At 38.2% G+C, this 24,294-nt stretch overlaps 1 protein-coding gene across 1 annotated transcript; it reads left to right on the forward strand.

Annotated features, from left to right (window-relative positions):
- The first annotated feature begins 1,734 nt into the window (after positions 1–1,734).
- On the forward strand, positions 1,735–24,114 carry LOC100932386. The gene is made up of 8 exons (XM_031939365.1): positions 1,735–2,887; positions 10,470–10,562; positions 12,782–12,906; positions 13,634–15,676; positions 16,912–17,639; positions 18,447–18,495; positions 19,550–20,188; positions 22,219–24,114. The coding sequence occupies exons 3-8, from the start codon at positions 12,786–12,788 to the stop codon at positions 23,031–23,033; spliced, it is 4,395 nt and encodes a 1,464-aa protein (XP_031795225.1). The 5' UTR covers positions 1,735–2,887; positions 10,470–10,562; positions 12,782–12,785; the 3' UTR covers positions 23,034–24,114.
- The last annotated feature ends 180 nt before the right edge of the window (positions 24,115–24,294 follow it).

Raw genomic sequence — 24,294 nt, forward strand, 5'->3', positions numbered from 1 at the left:
AAAGATAGTTAACTTTCTACTTGAAACTGCCAAAATTATCAATGAAAGCTGTTTCTTCACACACATACATTCTAGAGATTTTTTTAATTATTAAAAAGTTCTTTTCACCTTTCTTTTTGACATCCAAAGTTATATTTTTTAATAGTTCCTCATCTTAGACTCTTCAAGGGATAAATCTTCTCTTTTACACAAAGAGAACAAAAGTTCTTTTTCTTTTTTTTTTTTCCTCACAAAACTGCTCTATGGCCTTAAAGGGACAATGTAGCTTCTAGGATAAGAGGAGAGGGAAAGTTCATAGAAGGTGCTATGGGGAAACTTATCTGTCATTCCAGGTAATATGGACCATCTAGGCCAAGATGGGCACTCATCCCTGGAGTTAATTGGACAAAATGGAGAGACCTTCTTGACTGGTTCTAGGGGTAATAACAAAACCTAATAGAAATCTGTAAAGGAAATTATCAATTATCTGATAAGTGATAGGAGATGAGCCTTGGGCTCTTCTCACAATTCAGGAATCAGAGGCTTATAGAAGTGCTTATTTTTTCCCCTGGGATTCTACATATAAATTCCTAGACTCTGAATCTAGATAAGATAAGGAGTAAACTCTTGTTTTCAATTTTATTTTATTTTTATTTTGTTAATTATTATGTTATTTATCTTTTTAAATTATTTTTTGAGTTCCAAATTTTCTTCTTCTCCAATCTCTTAAGCCACTCTTTAGAAGACAAGCAATATGATACCCATTATACGATTGAAGTCACAAAAATCATGCATCTTTATTAGGCATGTGGCAACCAAAAAACAAAAACAAAAACAAAAACAAAAAACAACAACCAGTAAAAGGCAAAAACAAAATTAGAATGTAAAAACAAAACAAAACAAAAAAACATATACTTCTGTCTGCACTCAGAGTTCCTTAGTTCTTTCTTTGGAGAGAATAACATTTTCCATCAGGAGAATTTTGTGCTTATCATGGATTATTAAATTGGTGAGAGTAGCTAAGTCTGTCAGCAGTGATCTTCATTGTGATCTTGATGTTATTGCAAATAGCATTCTTATGATAAGGTCTTCTTCACTATGTATCAATTCAGATAAGCCTTCTCAAGCTTGTCTGCAACCATATATCTCTGTTTCATATTATACAATATTATTCTATCAAAATCATATAACACAACTTGTCCAGCCATTCCTTGATTGATGGACATATTGGTAATTTTGAATATTTTGCCAATACCCACATATATAAACACATACATACCCTTTCCCTAACACACACACACACACACACACACACACACAGACATACACACACACAGAGAGAGAGAGAGAGAGAGAGAGAGAGAGAGAGAGAGAGAGAGAGAAGTCACTAAACAATCTCTAAGCATAGATCCTTTTTTTTCTTTGAATTCTTTTGAATATAAACATAGCAGCTGTATTGCTAAATAAAAAGGCATGCAGAGTTTTATAGCCCTTTGGGGATAGTTCCAAATTGTTCTCCAGAATGCTTGGACCCAGTTCACAGCTCCATCAACAATACCTTAGGGTACTGGGTCTATATCCCAAGAAAAGAATAAAGGAGGGAAAAGGACCCACCTATGTGAAAATGTTTGTAGCAGCTCTTTTTTTTTGCTGGTAAAGAATTGGAAAATGAGTAAATGCCCATCAATTGGCGAATGGCTAAATAAGTTGTAGTATATGAGAGTAATAGAATATTATTGTTCTATAAAAAATGACGAACAAGCTGATTTTAGAAAGACCTGGAAAGTTTTACACCAAGTTGTGTTAAGCAAAACAAGTAGAATCAGGAACACATTGTATACAGTTATAGCAAGGTTGTATGATGATCAGCTATGAAAGATTGGTTTTGCATTCTGGTTGATGAGATTTCCAGACAGCTTTACTCCTTTTAGTCCACCTCCTTCTAGACCAACTTATGCAGCCTCATTTTCACCTGGTGCTCAAGAACACAAGCTCAGGACTCACGTGGCCACTCCTGCTGCTGCTGCTGCTGCTATTGTGGAGGAGATACTAGTGTCTGTCCTGAGCAATTTCCCTTCATTTCAGTGACTCTGACATAAACACAGATATACCGAGAATGACAGTAGCTGCATTTGTGACAACTACTAGTTTTTTTTAAGAGTTGAGAATTAATATTTTTGTGGTTAAGAAAGCACCACACTGTTGAAGACTTGATTTTTATGAAAACAATATATGATGATGCCTTGTTGTGTGGCCAAATTCCATCTCAAAAACAGAATACAAACCATTTAGATCACATCTTCTGAACAGAAAGTGATACAAATCCGAGCCAGGACTGATGAAGGATGTCTGCAGAGAGTAGGGTAAGGAGCACAAATATCCTATTCCTGTTTCCTCAGCTCAGGGAGCCTCTTGGATCAGAAGAGCTCAGCAGGCAGGAGAACACCCGGTCCAATGGTGTCAGACACCTATTTCTCTTAATCTCCCCATTTTCAGGAAAAGGGCAGTCTCTAGTTCAGACAACTTTCATTTTCCCCCATTTCTCTTCTTTCTTAGTTGCCTTTGCCTTCTCACACACACCCAGGCCAGACCCCTCCTACACCAAAACTGAAAGGAAAGCTCAGCTCAGTGAGGAGGAGGCAGAAGCTCGTGCAATTTGGTCAAGCCCCAGTGCTCAGATTGGCCAAGTGTGGGGGGGAGGTGGCACCTCTGTGGGAAGGGGAGTTCCCTGCTCAGTCCTCGAGCCAGACGTGCTCCTCTTCGGCAGTCTCCCTACTTTCTCTGCTTGTTTAAGACCTTAACTTTGGTTCCTGTTGGGGGGTGGGGGTGGGGAAGTACATGTGTGATGACTGCTTCTCACTCCCTCCAAGACCCCAGGTTTGACTCCTAGAGGACAAACCCTTTTCAGGTGAGTGATGGTTCTTTCACACTTTGCCAATTTTATGGGTGAGGGCTGTTCCTGAGGAGTGGTGGGTGAGAGAGGAAAGCTGCTCTTGATCAGGAAATCTGAAGGAAGGAACAAACCAATGAGGCTTGGGTCACTAGAAAGGGAACAGGGATGTAAAGGGCCAAATGCTGCCTCATTTCTCCTGTCAGACAGTAAAGTCATCTAAAACACTTCCTGGTAATTCTTACAGAAGTATTAGGGTTACAGTGTCTTATCCTCCTGCCCAAAAATCATTTGTCCTCTTAATGAGGATCTCAAGGAGGAGGCAATGCTGAACCCAAGAGAATGACCCACCAAGGAGGGAATTTCAGGAAGAGTAAGGAAGACATGTTAGGAGAATAATTCAGCTTGGTAGTCATTCGTTAACTCTGAATAGTATATCTCACTTATTCAGTGATCCTGTGGTTGGTTTTTTGGTACAAGTTGACAGGGTGCATGAGTGAAGTTTATTTTCAAAATGCCTTTTCCTGCAAGGTGGTTGTGCACATACCCAAAAGTTAATAATGTTTCAACATGGCATTGCAAATCTGCTTTTAAATTCATAAAGTCTTTATAGGATTGTGATCTCTTATGGGAGAAACTTCTCTATGAGTTCCCACTATGGCTAATGCTTTACATTCATAGTTACCACAATATAGAGATTACAGAGGGAAAAACCTAGGAGGTACTATTATTATGCTCTAGCATAGGCGTAGGCCTCAAAGAATACCTAGACCCTAATTTGGATTCTTAAAAAACTTCTTATAGATAAATTTACACCAGACTGACAGAGAAAATGTACTTTTACATATCTGTACTTTTACATATCTGGCCATAAAATGAACCAGATCTTATACTTCCTGCAATGTTTAGAAAGTTGATTATAATTAATTACTTTTAACAAATCTGTGTGTTTAAGTCTTTGAACACCATACTCGATATAAATGGTGGGTGTCATTTTATAGTCAGGCATGTCCGAAAGAGGGAAATAATAGTGATAGAGACATCTCCCACAGGTCACAAAGATTTGCTAGTTGATACGGGAAATAGCTCACAAGCTTAAGCAAATATGCCTAAGCAAGGCAGAATCAGAGATGACAAACAATGCTAGTCAGGGTCCAGGAACCTGTAACTTCCAGGTGGAGGAGGAACAAGGGCAAGGTCTAGGGAGTACGGGAAGGATCCAGGGAGAACTTGGGGAGAGGCCAGGGAGGGATCAAGGGAAATTGCTCTGAAGATATGTTCATCAAGATAATATCAAAAGTTAAAGCATGGATGGATGGATTAAGATTACAAACAGTGGAGGCTAGACAAACTGAGGAGGAGTTCAGGCTCCACATGAATCTGAAATTGTGAATATCTAGTTCATACTGCTGTTTTAAAAAGTATAGACCATTCTCACTTTATGCAAATTTGTCTTACTTTTGTTTTTAAATTCTGAAAACAATCTGCATTTCCATTCCACTTTAAACATTCTGCAGGATTCCATAATGTGCAAGTAAGTGTCTGGAGAGGCTGCTAGTACAGACACAAGTGCAGAAATTCCCAATGTTCCTATCAAAAATAATTGATGAATATCCCTATCTGTGGAACTGGCCGATTTGATGAAATCTGAAGCCCACCTTTGTACAGAGGGAAAAAACTCTGGTGGGGCAAAGAGCTTCCACAAAGAGAATAACTTTATTGTATGTATCCAGAATAGCAAGTTAAAACCTGCTCCTGTACGCCACTCAGAAAATCCCAGAGCATTGAAAGGAATCAGAAAGGCAATACTACCTGTGCATTTGGATTGTAAAGTCTACCAGTGGTAAATAACTGAGTATAAATCCAACCAATCTAAACCTTGAAGGAAAGAGTAAGGAACCTAAACTAACAGCATAAAGCTTGCTTCTGGTTCTGTATTCTATGTCCTTCTTGGGACTACATGCTTCTAAAATAAAGGATTCTTTTTTTCACTCTAGAAGCACATTGGTTGTAACATTACTCCTAGATGAGTTTGCAATCAGGGAAGCAGTGGGCAGTAGCAACTCCTTCCAGGTTTACTCCCCCAATTCTGCTGAATTCCATATGGTCTTTTCATAATAACAAGGAGAAATCAAAGCTATTGATATTCACATAAAATGTTCTAAATCACTAATAATTGAGATTTATAAAGCAAAACCACATTGATGTGCTATTGCATTCCTTTCAGATTACTTAACATGACAAAAGAGGAAAATGACAAATGTTGGTGGAGATGTGGAAAATTCTGGACACTATTGCACTGTTGTTATTTTATTAAACATTTCATTTTTTTCTGGTTATGCAGGTATGTTAACTTTTTAAATACATATTTCTTTATGAATCATGTTGGGAGAGAAAAATCAAAACAAAAGGGAAAAAACACAATTAAAACAAACAGAAAAAAATGAATATAACATGAGTTGATTTACATTCAATTTCCTTAGTTCTCTTTCTGGATGCACTTAGTATTTTCTATCCAAAGTTAACTAGGATTGCTTTGGAGAATTCTAGTTCCCCAACTAGGGGAACTACTGAGAACCAAGTAGATCTTGTGTAATCTCGCTGCTATTGTATACAGTATATTCCTGGTTCTGCTTGTTTTACTCAGCATCAGTTCTTGTAAGTCTTTGCAGGACTTTCTAAAATCAGCTTGTTCTTCACTTTTTACATAATAACAAATTCCATTACTTTCATATACCATAATTTATTCGGCCCCAATTGATGGGCATCTACTAATTTTCCAATTCTTTGCCACCACAAAAAGAGTAGTTCCAAACATTTTTGCACATGTGTGTCATTTTCCCTCTTTTATAATTTCCCTGGGATACAGATGAGCACAATAATACACTGATGATGGAGCTATGAACTATGAATTAGTCCAGCCATTCTGGAGAACAATTTGGAACTATCCCCAAAGAACTATAAAACTCTGCATCCCCTTTTACCAAGCAATATAACTGCTGTGTCTATAACCAAAAGAAATCAAAGGAAAAAAAAAAAAGAATCTGTGTCTAAGAGATCATTTATAGTACCTTTTCCATGTATGTGTACATGCATATGTGTGTGTTTGTGTTTTGGCGAAGTGTTTGAAATTGTAAAAATGTCCATCAATCAAGAAATGACTGAAAATGTTATGCTATATGATTACGATAGAATATATTGTACTATATGCAAAGGGGAAGGCTATGGTTTCAGAAAAAATTGGGAAAACTTATCTATATTGATTCATAGTGAAGTGGACCTCATTATAAGATCACTGTCTGCAGTTTCATCAATATTACAATGCTATGATAATTGTGGAAATATTTATAAAAGAACTTCACATGTTTAACATATATTGGAATGCTTGCCATCCGGGGGAGGGCTTGGAGGAAAGGGAGGGAGAGAAAAAAAATTGGAACACAAGATAAATGCAAGGGTAAATGTTGAAAGCTATCATATGTTTTGAAAATTAAAAAGCGTTAAAAAAAAAAAAGTTACAATGCAGATCAATGATGAAAGACTTAGCTGATCTTATCAATTCAGTGATCCGTGACAATTCCAAAGGGTCTCCTGATGAAAAATGTTTTTTTCTCAAGAATAAGGAATGATGAACTCTGAGTGCAGCAGAATATATGTTTTTTTCACTTTCTAAAATATTTCTTCCTTTTTCTGGTTGGTGTTATTGTTGTTGTTGTTGTTTTTGGTTACAACATGGATAGTATGGATGCCTTATTTGTGTTACTTCAAATGTACAATGGGTATCATATTGTTTGTCTTCTAAAATGTGATTTAAGAGTTTGAAGAAGGAAAAAAATTTGGAACTCAAAATTTAAAAATGGATTTAAAAAGACAAATGATATAATAAGAAAAATTTAACAAAATAAATAAAAATACAATAAAGTAGAAAACAAGAATTTATACTAAGGCATTCATATGTAGAATCCCGGAAAAAAAAAAAACCAACAAAAAAAAAACCATGATCATTGTAAGTCTCTAATTCCTAAGTTCTGAAAGGAAATAAAGATTTATAGAAGTACTAATTTTTTTTTCTGGGATTCTACATATGAATCTAGATAAGATATGGAATGAAAATGAAAAAATCATACTTCTATCTGCACTCAGGGTTCATTAGTTCTTTCTCTAGAGAGGATAACATTTTTCATCAGGAGCTCTTTGAAATTGTCATGGATTGTTGGATTAGTGAGAGTAGCTATGTCTATCACTATTGATCAGCATTGCAATCTTAAATGTTACTGCAGACAGTGTTCTTATGATGAGGTCCACTTCATTATACATCAATTCAGATAAGTTCTTCTGAAACCATCTCCCTTGTCTTTTCATATACTTAATTGTTCTCCAGAATGGTAGGACTAATTTACAATTCATCAACAGTACATTAGTGTAGTTGGTCTGTAACCCAAGAAAATCATAAAGAAGGGGAAAGGACCCACATGTGCAAAAATATTTGTAACAGCTCTCTCTCACTCTCTCTCTCTCTCTCTCTCTTTTTTTTTTTTTTTTTTTTTTTTTTTTTTTTTTTTTTTTTTGCTAGTGAAGAATTGAAAAATGAGTATATAACTAACAATTGGGGAATGACTAAATAAGTTATGGTATATGAAAGTAATGAAATGTTCTATAAAAAAATGAGGAACAAATTGATTTTAGAAAGGCCTGGAAAGATTTACACCAAGTGGTACTGAATAAAATAAGTAGAACCAGTAACATACTGTATATAGTAACAGCAAGATTGTGTGATGATCAGCTATGAAAGACTTGTTTCTTCTCAGTGGTTCAGTGATTCCAGATAATCCCAATAAACTTTGGATAGAAAATGCCATCTGCATCCAGAAAGAGAATAATGGAGATTGAATGTAAATCAGCAAATGCTGATTTTTTTTTCTTTTTGTTTTGTCTGTCATGGTTTTTCCCTTTTGTTCTGATTTTTCTCTTCCAAAATGATTCATACAGAAATATGTATTAAAAATCAATATATATGTATGACCAGAAAAAATAAAACAATTAATTAAAAAATCTTCCAACGCCCAGGGAATTAGTATCCCAGCTTTTCACCAACATCCCCTCCAACCTTTGTCATTTTCCTCTTTTGTCATGTTAAGTAATCTGAAAGGTATGCAATAGCCCAGCAATAGTCCTTTGCTTTACTGTTCTTTAATTGCTAGTGATTTAGCACATTTTAAAATGAATGTTAATAGCTTTGATTTCTCCTTTTGTTATCAAAAGACTCTGTGGAACTCAGCAGAACTGGGGGAGTAAGCCTGGAAGGAGTTGCCACTGCCCATGGCTTTTCCATTTGCAAGATGGTTCAGCAGTAGTGTGTACTACTAGAGTGAAAGAAAAATCCTTTATTTGATTTTATTTAGAATTGAGTTACTCTCAAGAACGACACACTGAATACAGAACCAGGAGCAAACTTTATAGTACTGGTTTAGGTTCCTTACTCATCCTTTCAAGGTTTAGATTGGTTGTCTTTAAATCAGAGTTATGTACAATTGGTAGGCTTTAAAATCTGAATGCACAGGTAGTGTTGCCTTGTTGATTCCTTTCAATGCCCTGGGATTTCCCAAGTGGTGTACAAGAACAGGTTTTAATTTGCAATTCTGGATGCATTCCCTCATAGCAGTAGAAAGTCTCTTTGAGGAAGCTCTATGCCTCAGCAGTTTTTTCCTTGACACAGATATAGGATAGAGATGGCTTTCTTTGATAAAATAGGCTAGTTCCAAGTGTAGAGACCTTCATTAATTAAATTTGGCAGAAATTCTAGAATTTCTTTGCTGCTTCAGTATCTGTACTAGTAGCCTCTCCTGACATGTGCATGTTATGAAATCTTGCATGATTTTAAAATTGGAATAGGAATGCAAATTATTTTCAGAATTTTCAAAATAAAAGTGAAGCAAATTTACATAAATTGGGAACTGTCTATACATTTAAAAATAGCATTATAACCTGGACATTCACAATTTGAGATTCACATGAAGTCTGAACTCCTCATCAGCTCATCTGTCCTCCATTGTTAGTAACCCTAATCCACCCATCCTTTCTTCAACCTCTGAGACTATCTTGATGAGCTTATCTCTAGAGAAGTATGAGGTTTGACCAGTCAGACAGACTTCATCTGGCTCTTCCTTGATCCCTCTGTGGCCTCTCCTCAAATTCTCCCCAATTCCTCCCCTTATTCTTTAGGCCCTGTTTTGCTTCTCATTCACCCTGAGGCTAGAGGTACCTGAATGAAATGGGCCAGAACTTTGTACTTGAAACAATGATTCTTACAAGGTGTTAACTCAGTGGAATTGATGAGACAATGGTTATCTAGTTTAGCATGGTGCTTAATAGTTCTCTAAATTCGGTATGATTGATTGAATCTCACAAGTAATGGTTCACTAGTGATATAATGATTGACTTATACTCAGTATGATGAGTGGATTTAATTGTAATAGAGTATTTAAGAGGTCAGAGACAGACCTAGAGAGGACTAGGAGACAGACTCAGAGAAGAGAGAGGACTGGAGGCTGGAACTCAAGGTCTCAGAGCCAAGGAGAGTCATTCATTCCATCTCACACCATTGTGGTGGCTGGCCTATCCTCCTGCTTCTTCCACTGAGACCAAGGCCCATCTGAAGTCCTCCAGAAAGCTAGCTGAGTGCCTGGCAAGGAGACAGACTGTGAAGGAGACAATAAAGACTTTTGGACTTTATCTCTGGCTATTTTTGTGGTGAAAACAATGCTGGTCCTGAGACCTCCAGAAAGCTAAGTAGGACATTGCACCTGAATGCTGAAGAACATTGCTTCTCATGTCTGATTCTGCCTTGCTTAGGCATATTTGGTTGAGCCCCTGAGCTATTTCTCATGACAAATGGCAAATCTTTGTGAACTGTGGCAGATGCCTCTCTCATGATTTCTTCAGATGAACCATTACTCTCTAACCATCTAAAACTATGCTCTCTCAATCAGCTAGCTCGTTGGGATGACAGGATCATTTCCGTTAAAGACAAAGTCAACTTTCTACTTGAAACTCCCAAAATTCCATATGAAAGCTGCTTCTCCACACACCTACATTCTATAGTTTTTTTTTTTTTGTTTAAAAAAAAAAAGTTCTTTTCACATTCCTTTTGATCATCCAAAGTTACAATTTGTGAATAGTTCCTCAAGTTAAATCTTCAGTTTTACACAATCGGTTCTTTTCTTTCTTACCACATAAGTGCTCCATGTGAAAAGGACTTTAAAGGGACAATGTAGCTTAATGGGAAAGAGGAGGGGAAAAGTTGACTTGTCAGATGGTTTTAGTGGGAGAGAAAGGGGCAGCTTGAAAGTGACGCCCTGCAGAGCAAGTAAGGAAAATGGGGCAAATGGAGGGAGGTACTGAGAGATATGGAGACAGTGAGGGAGCAAAGGTCTAGTTACTCCATAGATTAAATAATTAAGAACTGTTTTTATGTGAGTCAGAATAGTGTTTTGTGCTTAGTATAAACCTCTTTCTCCTTTTTCCAGGAAATGGGCAATCTTTAGTTCAAATAACTTTCATTTTCACCTATTTTTCTTTCTTCTTAATCTGCCTTTTGCAGCTCTTACACACTCTACACCAACACTGGAAAGCTCAGCTCTGTGGGGCAGAAGACTGTGCATTTTCATCCAGCCCTAGTGCTGATATTGATCAGGTGAGGAGTTGCTGGTACCTTTTGGGGGGAAACTACCTCTTCTGTCCTGGTTCCAGAAATGCCCCTCTCAGGCAGTCTGCTTTGTTTCTCTGCTTGCTTAAGGTTTTAACTTTGACTCCTGTTGAGTCAGGAGGGAAGTAAATGTGTGATAACTGAACCCCACCCCCACAAGGTACCAAGTTTGGTTCCTAGAGGACAAGCCCTTCTCAGGTGAAAACTTGTCCTTTCACACTTTGCCACATTTGGGAGTGAGGGCTGTTCTTGAGAGGTAGTGGGTGACAGAGGAAAGCTGCCCTTGATCAGGAAATCTGAAGGAAAGAACAAACCCATCTCCTGCCTATAAGAGTCAGTTCTGGATCATAACTGAGTTGAAGCTCATTAGGAAGGGAACAGGGTTCCTTAAGTCTCAGTGCTGCCCCATTTCTCTTGTCAAAGAATAAAGCCATCTAAAATACACTCAGGAAACTCCTACAGAAGTGTTGCTGTGACAGTGTCTTATTATCCTACCCATTAACTATTTGTCTTCTTAAAAAGTAGTTGTGAGAGGAGGCAATGCTGAATCCAATATTTTACACCCACCAAGAAGGGAATTTCAGGAAGAATAAATAAGACATTTTAGGAGAATAGGTCAGCCTGATTGTCATTTGTTGACTCTAAATATCACGCCTCACTTTATTCACTAATCACGTAGCTGCTCTGATTTTTTTTGTACAAGTTGACAGGGTGCAGAAGCAAGGCTCATTTCCAGATGCCATTTGCTGCTCCCTGTTTGCACATATACACAAAAGTCAGCGATATTTCAACCTGGCATTGCAAGTATGCTTTTAACGTCATAAAGTCTTCTTAGGATTGTGATCTCTTAAAGGAGAAACTTCTCTCTGAGTTCCCACTGTGGCTAAAACTTCACATCCATAATAGCCATAATATAGAAATTACAGATGGAAAAACCCAAGTTTTATTATTATGCTCCAGAATCGGCTCAGGCCTCAAAGAGTATTTGAATTCTTATTAAAATTCTTACAAAGCCTCTGATAGGTCCTAGACTGACAGAGAAAGAGCACTTTTACATATTGCATTCTGGTACCCTCCTCTTGGTCCATAAAATTTAAAGAGAAGATAGATCCCCAATCCCATACTTCCTGCAATCTTAAAAAAGTTGATCTTGATTATCTGTAGAAAACCTGTGTGTTTTGATCTTTGAACACCACACTATCTATAAATGATGGGTGTCATTTTATAATCAGCCTTATCCAAAACAGGGAAATGAAAAGCACTGTATGTGAGGCAGTGGGTAGAGCTGGCCTAAGAGCTAGGGAAGAAGGGAACAAGGAAACAAAGAATTCTGGCAGGACATCAGACTCATCTCTGACATATGGTATGTAACCAAATCATTTAACTTCTCACTGGTGCAGCAAATTTACTAAAGCTGGGGATTGAAGAATGTGAGCTGACTTGTACTAGTAGGAGTTTCCTCATCAGAATTCCCTACTCCAATGAAAACCATGGATATCATGTGGAAAAAATTTAAGGATAAGGGAGGAAATGCCAGACAATTTCAAGATTGTCTCGAGATGTCTGACATCATGACCTTATGACATCATTGTTCCTCTTTGAGAAAGAAGGATGAACAATAATTATAGATTTATAACACTTTTTCTCTGACACAGATAAACAAAGAGCTAAAGTCCCAAGGGTTTGAAAGTCTCAGGCATCCCCTTCTTCTAGATTGGGGATGAGAACCAGAGTCAGAGCACTCAGGGTTGGCCAGAGGCTCAGCAGTGGTTCTTGTTAGGCAACTCCTGACCCTTGAGCAGGTGCAGATGAGAGAAGGGAAAGAGGTCAGAATATGACCTGGACAAGGTAGCAAATGTCAGGTGGTGGAAATCTTGAACCCAACCCCAACTCTGCCCAGCTATCGCTCTATCCACCTTAGCAATCTGCCTGTCCAGGTGAGATGTAAGATCATGTAAGAGAGGAAGTGTCAGTTTCTAAAATTTTCTCTTAACTGATCACCTCACCCTATCGTGTCTGGCTCCCCTGTGAGTTCCATATAATCCTGATGTTTTTCCATCTCAGAACAGTCACTATCTCCCTGGGGGGTTCCTGTCTAACAGGAACTGGGAGAGCTTGGTCACTGAAGAATGGGGCATTTCTCTTTGGAGTCTGTAAGAGAGTGACTTCCCTGATAACTGCCCTAGACCTCAATTTTCTTTCATTAGATAAATGGCAGAAAAAGAAACTCTCACCAGCCTGACCTGGAAGAGCACAATGGAGATCCCAGCCCTCGGTCGTCCCTTACATCTGGGAACACTATATGATTGTCGCTCAGATACCCTCGTCCCTGGTAATTATTCTCTTGAATGCACAGCCTTCTTCCAGATATCAGGAGAGGGCAGTGTTGGGCAAGAGTTCTTTTAGTGAAAAATTATCAGTCAGAAAGTGAGATTCAGAGCCCATCAAAGTGATTAGCCTATGTCAGCTTTTTTCTGTATGTTGGAACTCTCTGAGATCATGTTGTTCTGAAGGGAGATGCAGTGGAATGGCAAATCCAAGCCAGGAGGGATTGGGGATATCTGAGGAGGGCAGGGAGAGGAGGGGCTGATTCAACCTCAGAAGGTAAAGATTAAAAAGAGAAGCAATCTTTGCAAGATCGAAGAAGGAGAATACTGAGCCTTTTACTCAGAGAGGAGGTCAGAGACATAGGTGAGTCAGATACACTGTGTTGGGAGATGATGGTGCAAATTGTTACACACACACACACACACACACAAAAGGCATTTTCCATGCTAACCAGTCTGCTAAATATAAAGTTGAAGAGCAGCCTTGAAAGTAAAAGGAAGACATGATGGTGCAGAATGAAGGATTAAGGGGAATGTGTTTAGCTAGGCAGTGTTATCACTTTCCCTTGATAAGCCTGAGGCTTGCAGTATGGAATGTATAACATGACAAATAGAATATGTTTTTATGACTGCACATGTATAACCTATATACAGTTTTATGCCTTATCAGTGAGGAGGCTATGGTCCCCTGCAATCTGCCATTTCCTCCCTAATGTCTCTGTTCCATTCTAGGTGTCACTTTATGGAACAAGGAGACTCTAGAGAGAAATGTGACCACAGAAGATCAATGCAAGACTGAGTTTGACATCATCACCTCTGACTCCATGGAGGAAAAGACCAATGCCATGAACATCACTGGAGAGCTGAAAGCAAGTGTCCTTGGGGGGCTGGTTGAAGTAGGAGGTTCTGGCAAATATTTATGTGACATCAAGACCTCCCAACAGCAAGCCCGGGTCACTCTCAAGTACATTACGACTACCCAGTATTCCCACCTAACAATGAGCCACCTGGGAGATGAGAACATTTCCTATCATGATGTGTTTTATAATGAAACTGCCACCCATGTGGTCACTGCAGTGCTCTATGGGGCCCAGGCTTTCTTTGTGTTTGATCAGAAAAGTTCCATGGATAAAAATATCAAGGATGTAGAAGGAATATTGAAGGCTAATGTAGAAAAGATTCCCAAAGTGTCAGGAAAAGTTTTGGGAGAGGTAAAAATGGAAGACAGTCAAATAATATCAACTAAGGAATTCAGGTGCAAATTTTATGGGGATTTTGCTCTTGAGACCAATCCATTGACTTATGAAGATGCAGTAGAAGTCTATGCCTCCCTTCCTAAGCTGCTTAAGGGCCGTGGGGTGCCCCTCCAAGTCTGGTTGTACCCTCTGGAGAAGCTGAGCTCTAAGGCTGCCAGGCTGGCTCGAGGGATTAGCATGAAGTTGGTATGGGAAGCCCAGGATACACTGGAGAAATTATGTGAGTGTGACAAGAGGTGCAATGACATGCTGGAGGCACCAGATTGCTCAGTCTTTTCTGCAACCAAGGAAAAGATCAGGCTTTTCCAAGAACTAAACAGGCTGCACAGACAGCTTTTACAGAAGGAAATAGCCAAGGTACTACCCTTGATTCGAGCAGGCAGAGCAGAGGAAGATGAGCTGACCAGTATTTTATCTAGGGAAAGCCAGTCCCCATTCAGCACCAGGAGGCTCTCTGAATTCCTAGCTGACAAGCTCTTTGAGATGAACGTGATAAAGTCCTACCTCACCTTTCTGAAGGAGCTGCAGGTCATAGCTGACCAGAATGAATTGGATAAGGTGGTATTAGGCTCTACCCACAGATTTGTCCTGGTGTTTGCATTCACCTCCTTGCAGGAGGAATCCTACTTAGCAGATTGGAAACAGTGGCTTTGGAATCAAGCACCATTAAATCCTGACTGTGAGCAAAAGACATATTCCTCTTGGGTGAAGGACACAGAGACAAGGAGAAAAGCCATAAAATTGGCAGAATCCTTTTCAGCATTTGCCAGGACCAATCATTCCACGGAGAAGACTCGGTTCATTGTGGCATCTGTCCCAGACCAGGAGAAGCAGGGGGTCTCCATTTATCTTTATGAAAAAGGACTGCTAGTCACCTCCAACTTTGAGCTGCCACTCAAACCTCTTCCTCCCCAGATAGTTGAGATCACACAAGACAGTGTTGAGATCATTCTGACTCCAGCAAGTGGGAGGAAGGAAAAGATCACTGGCTATCAGGTAGAGTACCAGGTTGTAGGCAAAGAAGCCTGGACTGTCATCCCTGTGTCTGGAAAGCCAGAGGTCTTCAAAGTGAGTGGCCTTGAGCCTTGCACAGAGTATTTGTTCAAGTTTGCTGAGGTTTGTGAGCTGGGACTCAGTGAGAGCAGTGATGTGAGCATTGCTGTGAGGACACGTCCTCCCACCTGCCCTCCTGGGAAGCCAAAAGTTGTTTTCATGAGACCAGAGTATGTAGTCCTGGACTGGCAGAGTCCAGATTTTTGTGGAGTACATGACAAGATCAAGGAATATAAAATAGAGTATAAAGAGGAAACTGAGGCTATAGATGAAGAGGGGCAAGGAAAATGGTATGAACACAGAACAGGATATAATGTGAATTGTTGGGACATTGATGGATTGACTCCTGGGACTGTATACAGTTTCCAAGTTTCTGCTGTGTATGATGGTGGCTGGACTGGTTACAGCAGTGACAGGAGTGACCCAGTGAGGACCCCCTTTACTACAGATGAAGCTTTAATCATTGGTAAGGGGCTTTTTAGCAACTATAATTCATAATGATATTCCTCATTATTGGAATATTTGAAGGGTTGCTGGGATTGATTAGATACTCATAACTGACTCACAAAATCCACTCAATGAAATTACAGAGTCTTAGACTCAGAGACTTATTTACAGTTTGTAAGGGTCTATTTAATGTGGAGCTGTCTGAATAACCAAATTTTACTCCTACCCCTCCCAGAAGAATGCCAATTAGATAAGATATTTACCAATTCCAATTACTAAATTAAGTGCCTAAAATACTTACAATTGAAAATAATCACAATTGACAGCCATTCCCCAATTTTTTTTGAGCAATGGTTTTCATTACAGGTATATAAAAAATTGACACAAAATTATTTTTTCAAATGAAAGTCAGGTTAAATTTTCTAACTTAAGAAGTTCAAAAATGTTCTTTTTAACATGATAAAATGAGCATCATAGTATGTCACTTCTTCTGACTCCTACCTACTTCATATGCCTTTTGTGCAATTTCTTCTTGGGGAATCTGAGATGTCTGTCTCTTTTCCACATGGAGGGATAATTCTTTGGAAGAAAACCCAATTACCATTATTGGAAATGAAAGAGGTGAATTTAGTACCTAGGAGGAGGAAATTAAAACAATTTTAGGAGCTATTTTGCCCAATTATACCAATAAATTTGGCAATCTAAAAATGAATATCTACAAAATATAAATTATTCAAATTAACAGAAAAAGAAATAGAATATTTAAAATTAAAATTTAAATATTCCAATCTTAGAAAAAGAAATTGAACAAGGAATAAACAAACTTCTGAAGAAAAAATGCTCAGGGCCTGATGGATTTTAAACATTTAAAAAACAATTAATTTCAGTACCACATAAACTATATAGGAGAATACGTGAATGAAACTACTAAATTCTTTTTATGACACAAATATGGTGCTGATACATAAATCAGAGAGAGTCAAATCAGAGAAAGAAAACTACAGACGAATTTCCCTAATGAATATTGAGGAAATTTTTTTTTTCTTGATTTGAATTGTAATGGTAAACAATAGGGATGATGGTTTCACATTCTTTTCTACTTACCAGCCAATCACTACATGTAGTGGACCACTTGGTGAATGACTGTTGAATGGTGTTGAACTGTAAATAAATAATATGTACTCTCTAGTTATTCTGATAACCTTGTGATGGTCAGAGAGAATGGGTATCAATAGGTTACTTTTGTGCCAACAGAATCAACTAACAAGATCCAGAAGCTGCAGATGGAGCCAGAAGTGGCCTCTGGATCCTCAGAAATAAGAATTCTCCTTCTGGGAAAACATGGTTCAGGGAAGAGTGCGACAGGAAACAGCCTTCTGGGGAAGCAAGTATTTGTATCCAAATATAGTGAAGAGCCTGTGACTAAAACTTGCAAGAAAGAAAGTGGAATTGTGGGGAAAAGGAAAGTTGTGGTCATTGATACCCCTGATTTGTTTTCCTCAAGAATCTCTGTTAGATATAAGGAACGAGAGATCAGGCATTGCATGACCCTTTGTTTCCCTGGCCCCCATATCCTGCTCTTGGTGACCCCTCTTGGCTTTCACACAGTGGAAGATAAGGAGATAGTGAAGGGTATTCAGGAGATATTTGGAGCTGAAGCCACAAGGCACATGTTACTTCTCTTCACAAGAAAAGAAGGTCTGGAAGATGAGGCACTTCCAGAGTATATTAAAGAAACTGATAATGAATACCTCAAGGAACTGACTCATAACTGTGGGAATCGGTACTGTGCTTTCAACAACAAAATCAGTGGAGAAGAACAGGATATTCAGGTTAGGAGTCTCCTTGAACAGATGGATTGGTTGATGCAGAAGAATGATGGATCTTATGCACGCTTTAATGCAAATATAGGAAAGAAAGAAAATACTATAAATTCTAAAGCAGATATGTTGCCAAAACCATCACGTGCCCAAGAATCCCAGGTAAGAGCTTGAATCTAAGAATTACAATAATCAACATAATCTCTTGACATTTTGTGGTGCTTTCAGTTCCAAAAAGGAGTGAGTAGATTGTGCATTGGAGTTAGAGCACATGTGCCCTGATAAGAGGCCATACTACATGTTCACATCCAAGGCAAGTGCTACATATATAATACAACCTTTTGAGAATTCACTTATTCAATATCAGTTCAATTCATTTGTTAAGCTTCTTTTATGTAGCTGACATTCTGCTAAGTTCTGGAACGACAGCAACAAAAATGAAACACTCTGCGCTTTCAAGAGTCTTAGTTTACCAGAAAGAAAGAAAAGGCATACAGATAACTGTTAAAAAAAATACACACAATTTAAAAAAAAGTATTGAGGGAAGGCCCTAATGATTTGTAGGATCAAGAAAGCTTTGTTCATAGAAGTCTAGACTAGACAGAGAATGGTAAAATCTAAAGCAAACTGGCCAGTACATCAGGAGGCCTCAATTTTCTCCTAATGTAAGATGAGAGAATTAGAATGGATGATTTCCAGGTACTGTCAGCAGCAAGATGGAACTAACAACTTATTGTCTTTCTGGGCAGGCCTCACTGGTTTTCTTGAGAGTCCCCAGGTTTTGGCAGGGCAGGTACCTATCATTTCATCTCTGATTCATAATATCAAGGTCTACTTTCTGCTCTTTAGGAGGCTGAACTATTGATCTTTAAAGAATATATTTTTATTTTTATGTCAGTTCTTTGAGGGAAGATGAGTTTGGTGATTCACAAAGATTGTTCCCCACCTTTCCTCTCTTATTTTTTTCAGGGATTGGTGAATATAGTCAAGGCCTATCAAAAGGAAGCTAATGTGTCTGGTAAGACCATATCTTCATTTTTATTTTACCTCTTTACAGTCTGATATCTTATGAACCTGTCTATGTAGATTAAAACAAGAGAGAGTTGGTTAGGAAGAGATAAGATGGGCATTTTAGTCAAGGGAAATAGCATGAGAGCATGAGTAAAAGCATGGAAGAAAGGAACATGGCATGGGCAAAGACTGAACATAGCTGGTAGGAGTTTTATTTATAGAGTGTCCTTTTTGCTCCAGGCACATCCCATCAAGTTAAACCAAATCAAGTCAAGTCAAGTCAACAGGCATGTTCTGAGCTCTCTGTATAAGTCCTGTAGGGAACAAATACATGCTTTAATTTCTTTGTCCATGACAAATTAAAAAGTAGATAATGAAGAAATAGCCTCCTTTTTTCTGACCCTTAATGAAAAGGAACTCAAATTAGTTCCCTAAATGTCCTGAGTCTATTATACTGACATGTATTCTCCATCAGGAGAAATTTGACCCATCTGAATTCTTAGACAGTACTGAAATTTAATGCACTAATCTGGATTAAAAGCTCCCAGAATGTGTTTTTGATTTGTCACTACATTGCATCTATCTGATTGACCAGTATAATTACACCCCATTGGTCAAGTATGGAGATGATAGGGGATCCACCTCAAGGCGGCCTGAAGTCTACTACTTAATAGGCATCTCCAAAAATGCCCAAAGGTTTCTCTATGTTAATGAAGAGGAAAAACATTAGGCATTTCTACTTGCAATATGCCCTGTCCTACTTGTTAACTTTTGGAACTCTTAGCTAAATTCTAAAAAGCTTCAGCAGGCTTTATTTTACTTTACAAATAAAACGGTTGTACTAGAACTAATATAGAAGAAATCTGAAATTTTCACATGAGAAACATTTTGAGAACCTTTTTGACTCAGAGATTCTAGGATCTACTCACTCTCAAGACCTCTGTTTTGAGAGTGGTAAAATGAGACATCTTACTCAGGTCCCAAATTCTGCCTAAATTCGGCTGAACTCTGTTGCCTTTTGCAGAAAAAGATTATTAATTAATGTCTGTTTTTCCCAACAGGGTTTGGACAGATGACAGAACCCAAGCAATACAATGAGATACAAGAATTGAGAATTCTTCTTGTAGGAAAACATGGCTCAGGGAAGAGTGCTGCAGGAAACAGCATCCTGGGCAGATGTGTGTTTGAGTCCAGACTCAGTGAACAGCCCATGACCCAAGTGTGCAGGACAGAGCAGCGGATCTGGAAACAACGAAAAGTTGTGCTCATTGACACTCCAGATATTTTTTCCCAAACAGATCTCCAGAAAGAGCTCCACCATGTCTCCTCTCTATGCTCTCCAGGTCTGCATGCCCTCCTCCTGGTGATCTCACTGGGCTCTTACACAGAGGAAGATGAAAGAGTGGTGGGGAACATCAAGAAAGTCTTTGGAGAAGAGGCTCTTAGGAGACATGTAATCCTTCTGTTTACCCGGAAAGAAGACTTGGCAGGCAAGGACTTGATGGAATTCATATCAAACACAAATAAGTCTCTTCAGAATCTCATTAGGAACTATGGGTTTCAGTACCATGCTTTCAATTACCGAGTCACAGGACAGGAGGAACGACTCCAAGTGAATGAGCTTCTGGAGAAGATTGACAAAATGGTATATGACAATGGAGGCCGGTTTTGTATCTTTATGAAACCTGCTGTTAGATCTGGTAAGAAAATAAAATGTAGATACTCTAGAGAAGGTGGGGATGGAGGAAAAGGGAGAATTGGAAAGAATGTGTATATTGGAAGGAAGTCCCCAAATGAAATCTTTTCCTTCTTCTTACTTTTTACCAGTCTCTTTTCTGCCATCACCCTCTTGGAGTTTGCTTCCTACAGTTTGGCATTTCATTTTGTCCTGTCTTCTATTATTTTGTAGTTTTATGTGAGTCAAATTTATTTTTGAAACTATATTGAAAACTTCTGTCATGATAGAAAACTGCATATAAGAAAAACTGAGTCACAAATTATGAGATGGAAGGGAACATAGATCTCCATCCATTATACTAAGACCCTAATTTTACAAGTGAGAAAAACAAGATCCAGAGAAAGTAAATAATTTGTCATGAGTCACAAATAGTAAATGAAAAGTCAAGTTTTGTACTCTGGTCCTAAGATACCACATCCAGGATTCTTTGCCTTCTACTATACTATCTCTAATAATATATTTTTGATAAATTCTGACTGGTGGGTTAATTGTGATCTAAGGCTGCTTTGTAGGTTGTTTAGATCTTTTGACTCCAGGAAAGGGGTGAGAAGGAAGAAGAAGAAGGGTTTTAAAGAAGCCTTGACTCCAGACCTTTAATAGTCATTGACTAGACATAATCAGGATAGGAAGCAGTAAGAACAATAACAACAATAATGGTCATAATGATAATTTGCATTCAAAGTGGAAAAATTTATAATCATTGCTTGCTTTTAGAATAGCTTCATATGTCTTCTAAATATTCTGCAAAAGAAGAGATTTAGTAGATGAGAAATTGGGCAAGCATGAGAAAAAATATAAAAGAATACATGCATAGAAAATTCTTCACCTCTAACTTCCAAAACTCAAATAACTCAAATTTTCTTGCTTATTTATGGCTGATAATTTACATTTTTCATGATGAAATAAAGTACATTATGCATCATGAAAGAATTTAATTTCATTCAGTCCATTTCTATGTGAAGTACTTCTTTGTACATTTTAATTTTAGAGAACTGAGAATTCTTTCATGAGACACATACATTCATATAATTGTATGCTAAAGAAAAAAATTAATACCGTATTCTCTGTTTTAGGCACACGTCTACAAGAGAAATTTTCAATTAATTTAACACTCATCTAAAAACAAGCATTTCTAGCTTAGAGAAAAAAATTCCAAACTGCCATAGTTGCTTCCTCCTCCCCAATCCCCTTGTCATAACATCACTCTATGTTCAGAAAACAGAAGCTAACAAAATGTCACAAAATGAGAAAACAATGTTTTGGGCTAAATATTTTGCTTTATCTAATGGATCAAGAGTAATTTAATCTTTTGGAAATTATATTCTCAATTCCTGTTTCCTGGCTCTTAGCCTTTGACCTTTCTAGCTATATTATTAAAGGGAAATGCCTAGAAAGCATTTTGACTCTGAACAATATTATCCTAGATATCACTGTCCTATCCATTCTCTCAAAATAGTATAATTAACAGATAATAACCCCAAACCATCATGATGGTATCAGACACCATCAAATTGGTGTCAACCACATTGATTCAAAATCTGCTATAAAGCTGTTTAGTCAGTTGTGTAAGATGTCAATCATCTTTATGGAATTTACTAACCATGTAATGCTGTCTCCCCTGATTACACTGGATCAGTCAGACTTTATTAAGTCTGTAAGAATTTATTAAATGGTGACTATGGTCAGGCACTGTGTTATACACAGGGGGTACAGAAAGAGACAGAAGATTGTCTTGGTCTTCAAGGAGTTCATAATCTAATGATAACTGATATTGCAGGAGGGATAAAAGAGATCAGAAATTTTCATGATAGAGGAGTAATGCAGATGTTAAAAGGGTGGGAAGAGCCATTTTGACTTCCCATGGTCCATCTGTTAACAAGAACAATGACAGGTTGTCTTTTGTTTTCCAATATAATTTGGCTCAATAGAGAAAAGGGATGTTTGCATCCTTCAGAATTCTGACCCTCTCATTTTCATGTTGGTGCTTTCCAGATCCAATGATGCCAAAAGAGCTGAGACTCCTCCTGGTAGGGAAGACAGGAAGTGGGAAGAGTGCCACTGGAAATAGCATCCTTGGCAAGGAAGTCTTTGAGTCAAAGCTCAGTTATGGGCCAGTGACTAAGAGCTGCCAAAGAGCGAGTAGAGAATGGGATGGAAGGACACTTATTGTCATCGACACCCCAGATATCTTTTCCTTCAAAGCCCAAATAAATAAGGATCTGGAGATCTGTCGCAGTATGATGCTCTCATCGCCAGGGCCTCATGCCCTGCTTCTAGTGATCCAGGTGGGCTGGTACACCAGTGAGGACAAGGAGATCCTCAGGTGCATCCAGGAGATATTTGGAGCTGGAATCCTGTCTCACACCATCCTTGTCTTCACCAGGAAAGAAGACTTGGGGAAGGGAACCCTGAAAGACTACTTAAGTGATACAGAGAACAAAAGCTTATTTTGCTTGGGTAGGGTTTGTGAAGGATTTCACTGTGGTTTCAACAATAAAGTTGAAGGAGAGGGACAGGAAGGCCAACTAAAGGAATTGATGGGGATGGTAGAAAGAGTTCTTAGGAAAAATGACTGGTGCTGCTACTCAAATGTGATGTATACCTACATCCAAGAAAATATTAAGCAGCTAAAAGAGGAGCTCAAAAAAGAGCCAACAGGCCAGAGACAGTACTCTAAGGGAGCTTTCTGTAAAAAGAATATGTTATCAGAAGAGTCAAATCAGACCCTCTCTGCCCTAGAAAATCTGAAGAACATTCGAAGGAAATATAGGCAGCATCAAAAATCAGTACTGGACAAGAAGTCTTAGACCTCTTGGATGGTTTCTGGTAACATTTCTCTAACAGAATGCCTTTTTATAATCCAAAAACCATTTCCAGTTGGCTGAATCCAGGCATTGTGATAGAGAGGAAAGAACTGAGAGCCAGGAATCTGTGTAGAAGAAAGGTCAGGGAGGTGTCATTAGCCCAGAGGATCACTTCATGGCAAATAAGCCTAGATTAAACAACCCCATCCCATGATGTGTTCAGTATTATACTTTCCAATGAACTTTTCTATTCATAATCTTATCTTCTTCTTTCTGCAACTCCGTTGGTGAAGTTGATGAAAGGAGTCACAGGTAGAAAGGGATGTTAGAAATAATCCAATCCCTTCATTTTTCAGAGTACAATCGGAAAGACCCAACCGCTCACTGTAGTTTTGCCAATGACTAATGCTATGGCCTGAACAAGTCAGTCCATCTGGTATGACTATTTTATTTAACAAGTGAGAAAACAAATCTGGTCCCTTCCTGCTGTAGTCTCCCATGGTGTCAAGCCATTGAAAATAGTCTCAGAAGGCTCTGACCCTTCCCCTATCCTCGCTCCTAGCTCTATTCTAGGTGGAAAAATTATAATTATTGTAGGTTCCTCCCTTCTAAAACTGAGATTCTGTGAACTTCATTTTATAGATGGTGAAACTGAAGTTTAATGAAAAACAAAGTCAATTGGGAGAGAAATCGAATTTATCCTTCAGGAAAGTAGAAGGAGATGGGCCTCTGAGAATAGGGACAAGGTATGTTAGGGGAGAGGGCGGTCAGAAGTAAAACACTTTTGAGGAGGGATAGGGTCAAAAGAGAGAGAGACAACTCTGAAGGATTTATGCTGAAAAATGCTATGTAGGCCGAGAGAAAGAATGGATTGTGTCTGACGACTGTAGAGTGAAGCATACTTTTTTTCTTTAACTTTATTTTACTTGCTTTTTTGGGGGGCAAATTTGTTTTCTTTCATAGCATGACTTTTATAGAAATGTTTTACATAACTTAACATGTGAGTTTTCAGTGGGGATAGGAGAGAGAGAGAATCTGGAACTCAAAGTTTTAAAAATAAATATTAAAAATTCTTTTATATATACCAGGGAAAAATTAAATATTAAATAAATAATGAAAAAAAAAACCCAAACCATAGAGATTTTTTCATCTCTTTTCATCTTCCTTCTTCTCATGTTTACCTGAAACAGTCACAGAAACAATAGAATTTAAATACATAGTAGAAACTTTGGGTGGAATCATCCCTCTTGGCATTATGAATATG

The sequence above is a fragment of the Sarcophilus harrisii genome, chromosome 5 (assembly GCF_902635505.1).
Source record: "Sarcophilus harrisii chromosome 5, mSarHar1.11, whole genome shotgun sequence".
NCBI lineage: Eukaryota > Metazoa > Chordata > Mammalia > Dasyuromorphia > Dasyuridae > Sarcophilus > Sarcophilus harrisii.

Bases quoted from the DNA above. Each gene is read 5' to 3' on its own strand.
- LOC100932386 (XM_031939365.1), top strand. From the start codon at position 12,786: ATGGCAGAAAAAGAAACTCTCACCAGCCTGACCTGGAAGAGCACAATG. The intron at 15,677-16,911 runs GTAAGGGGCTTT...TTGTGCCAACAG, and splicing joins AGATGAAGCTTTAATCATTG to AATCAACTAACAAGATCCAG. The intron at 18,496-19,549 runs GTAAGACCATAT...TTTTCCCAACAG, and splicing joins AAAGGAAGCTAATGTGTCTG to GGTTTGGACAGATGACAGAA.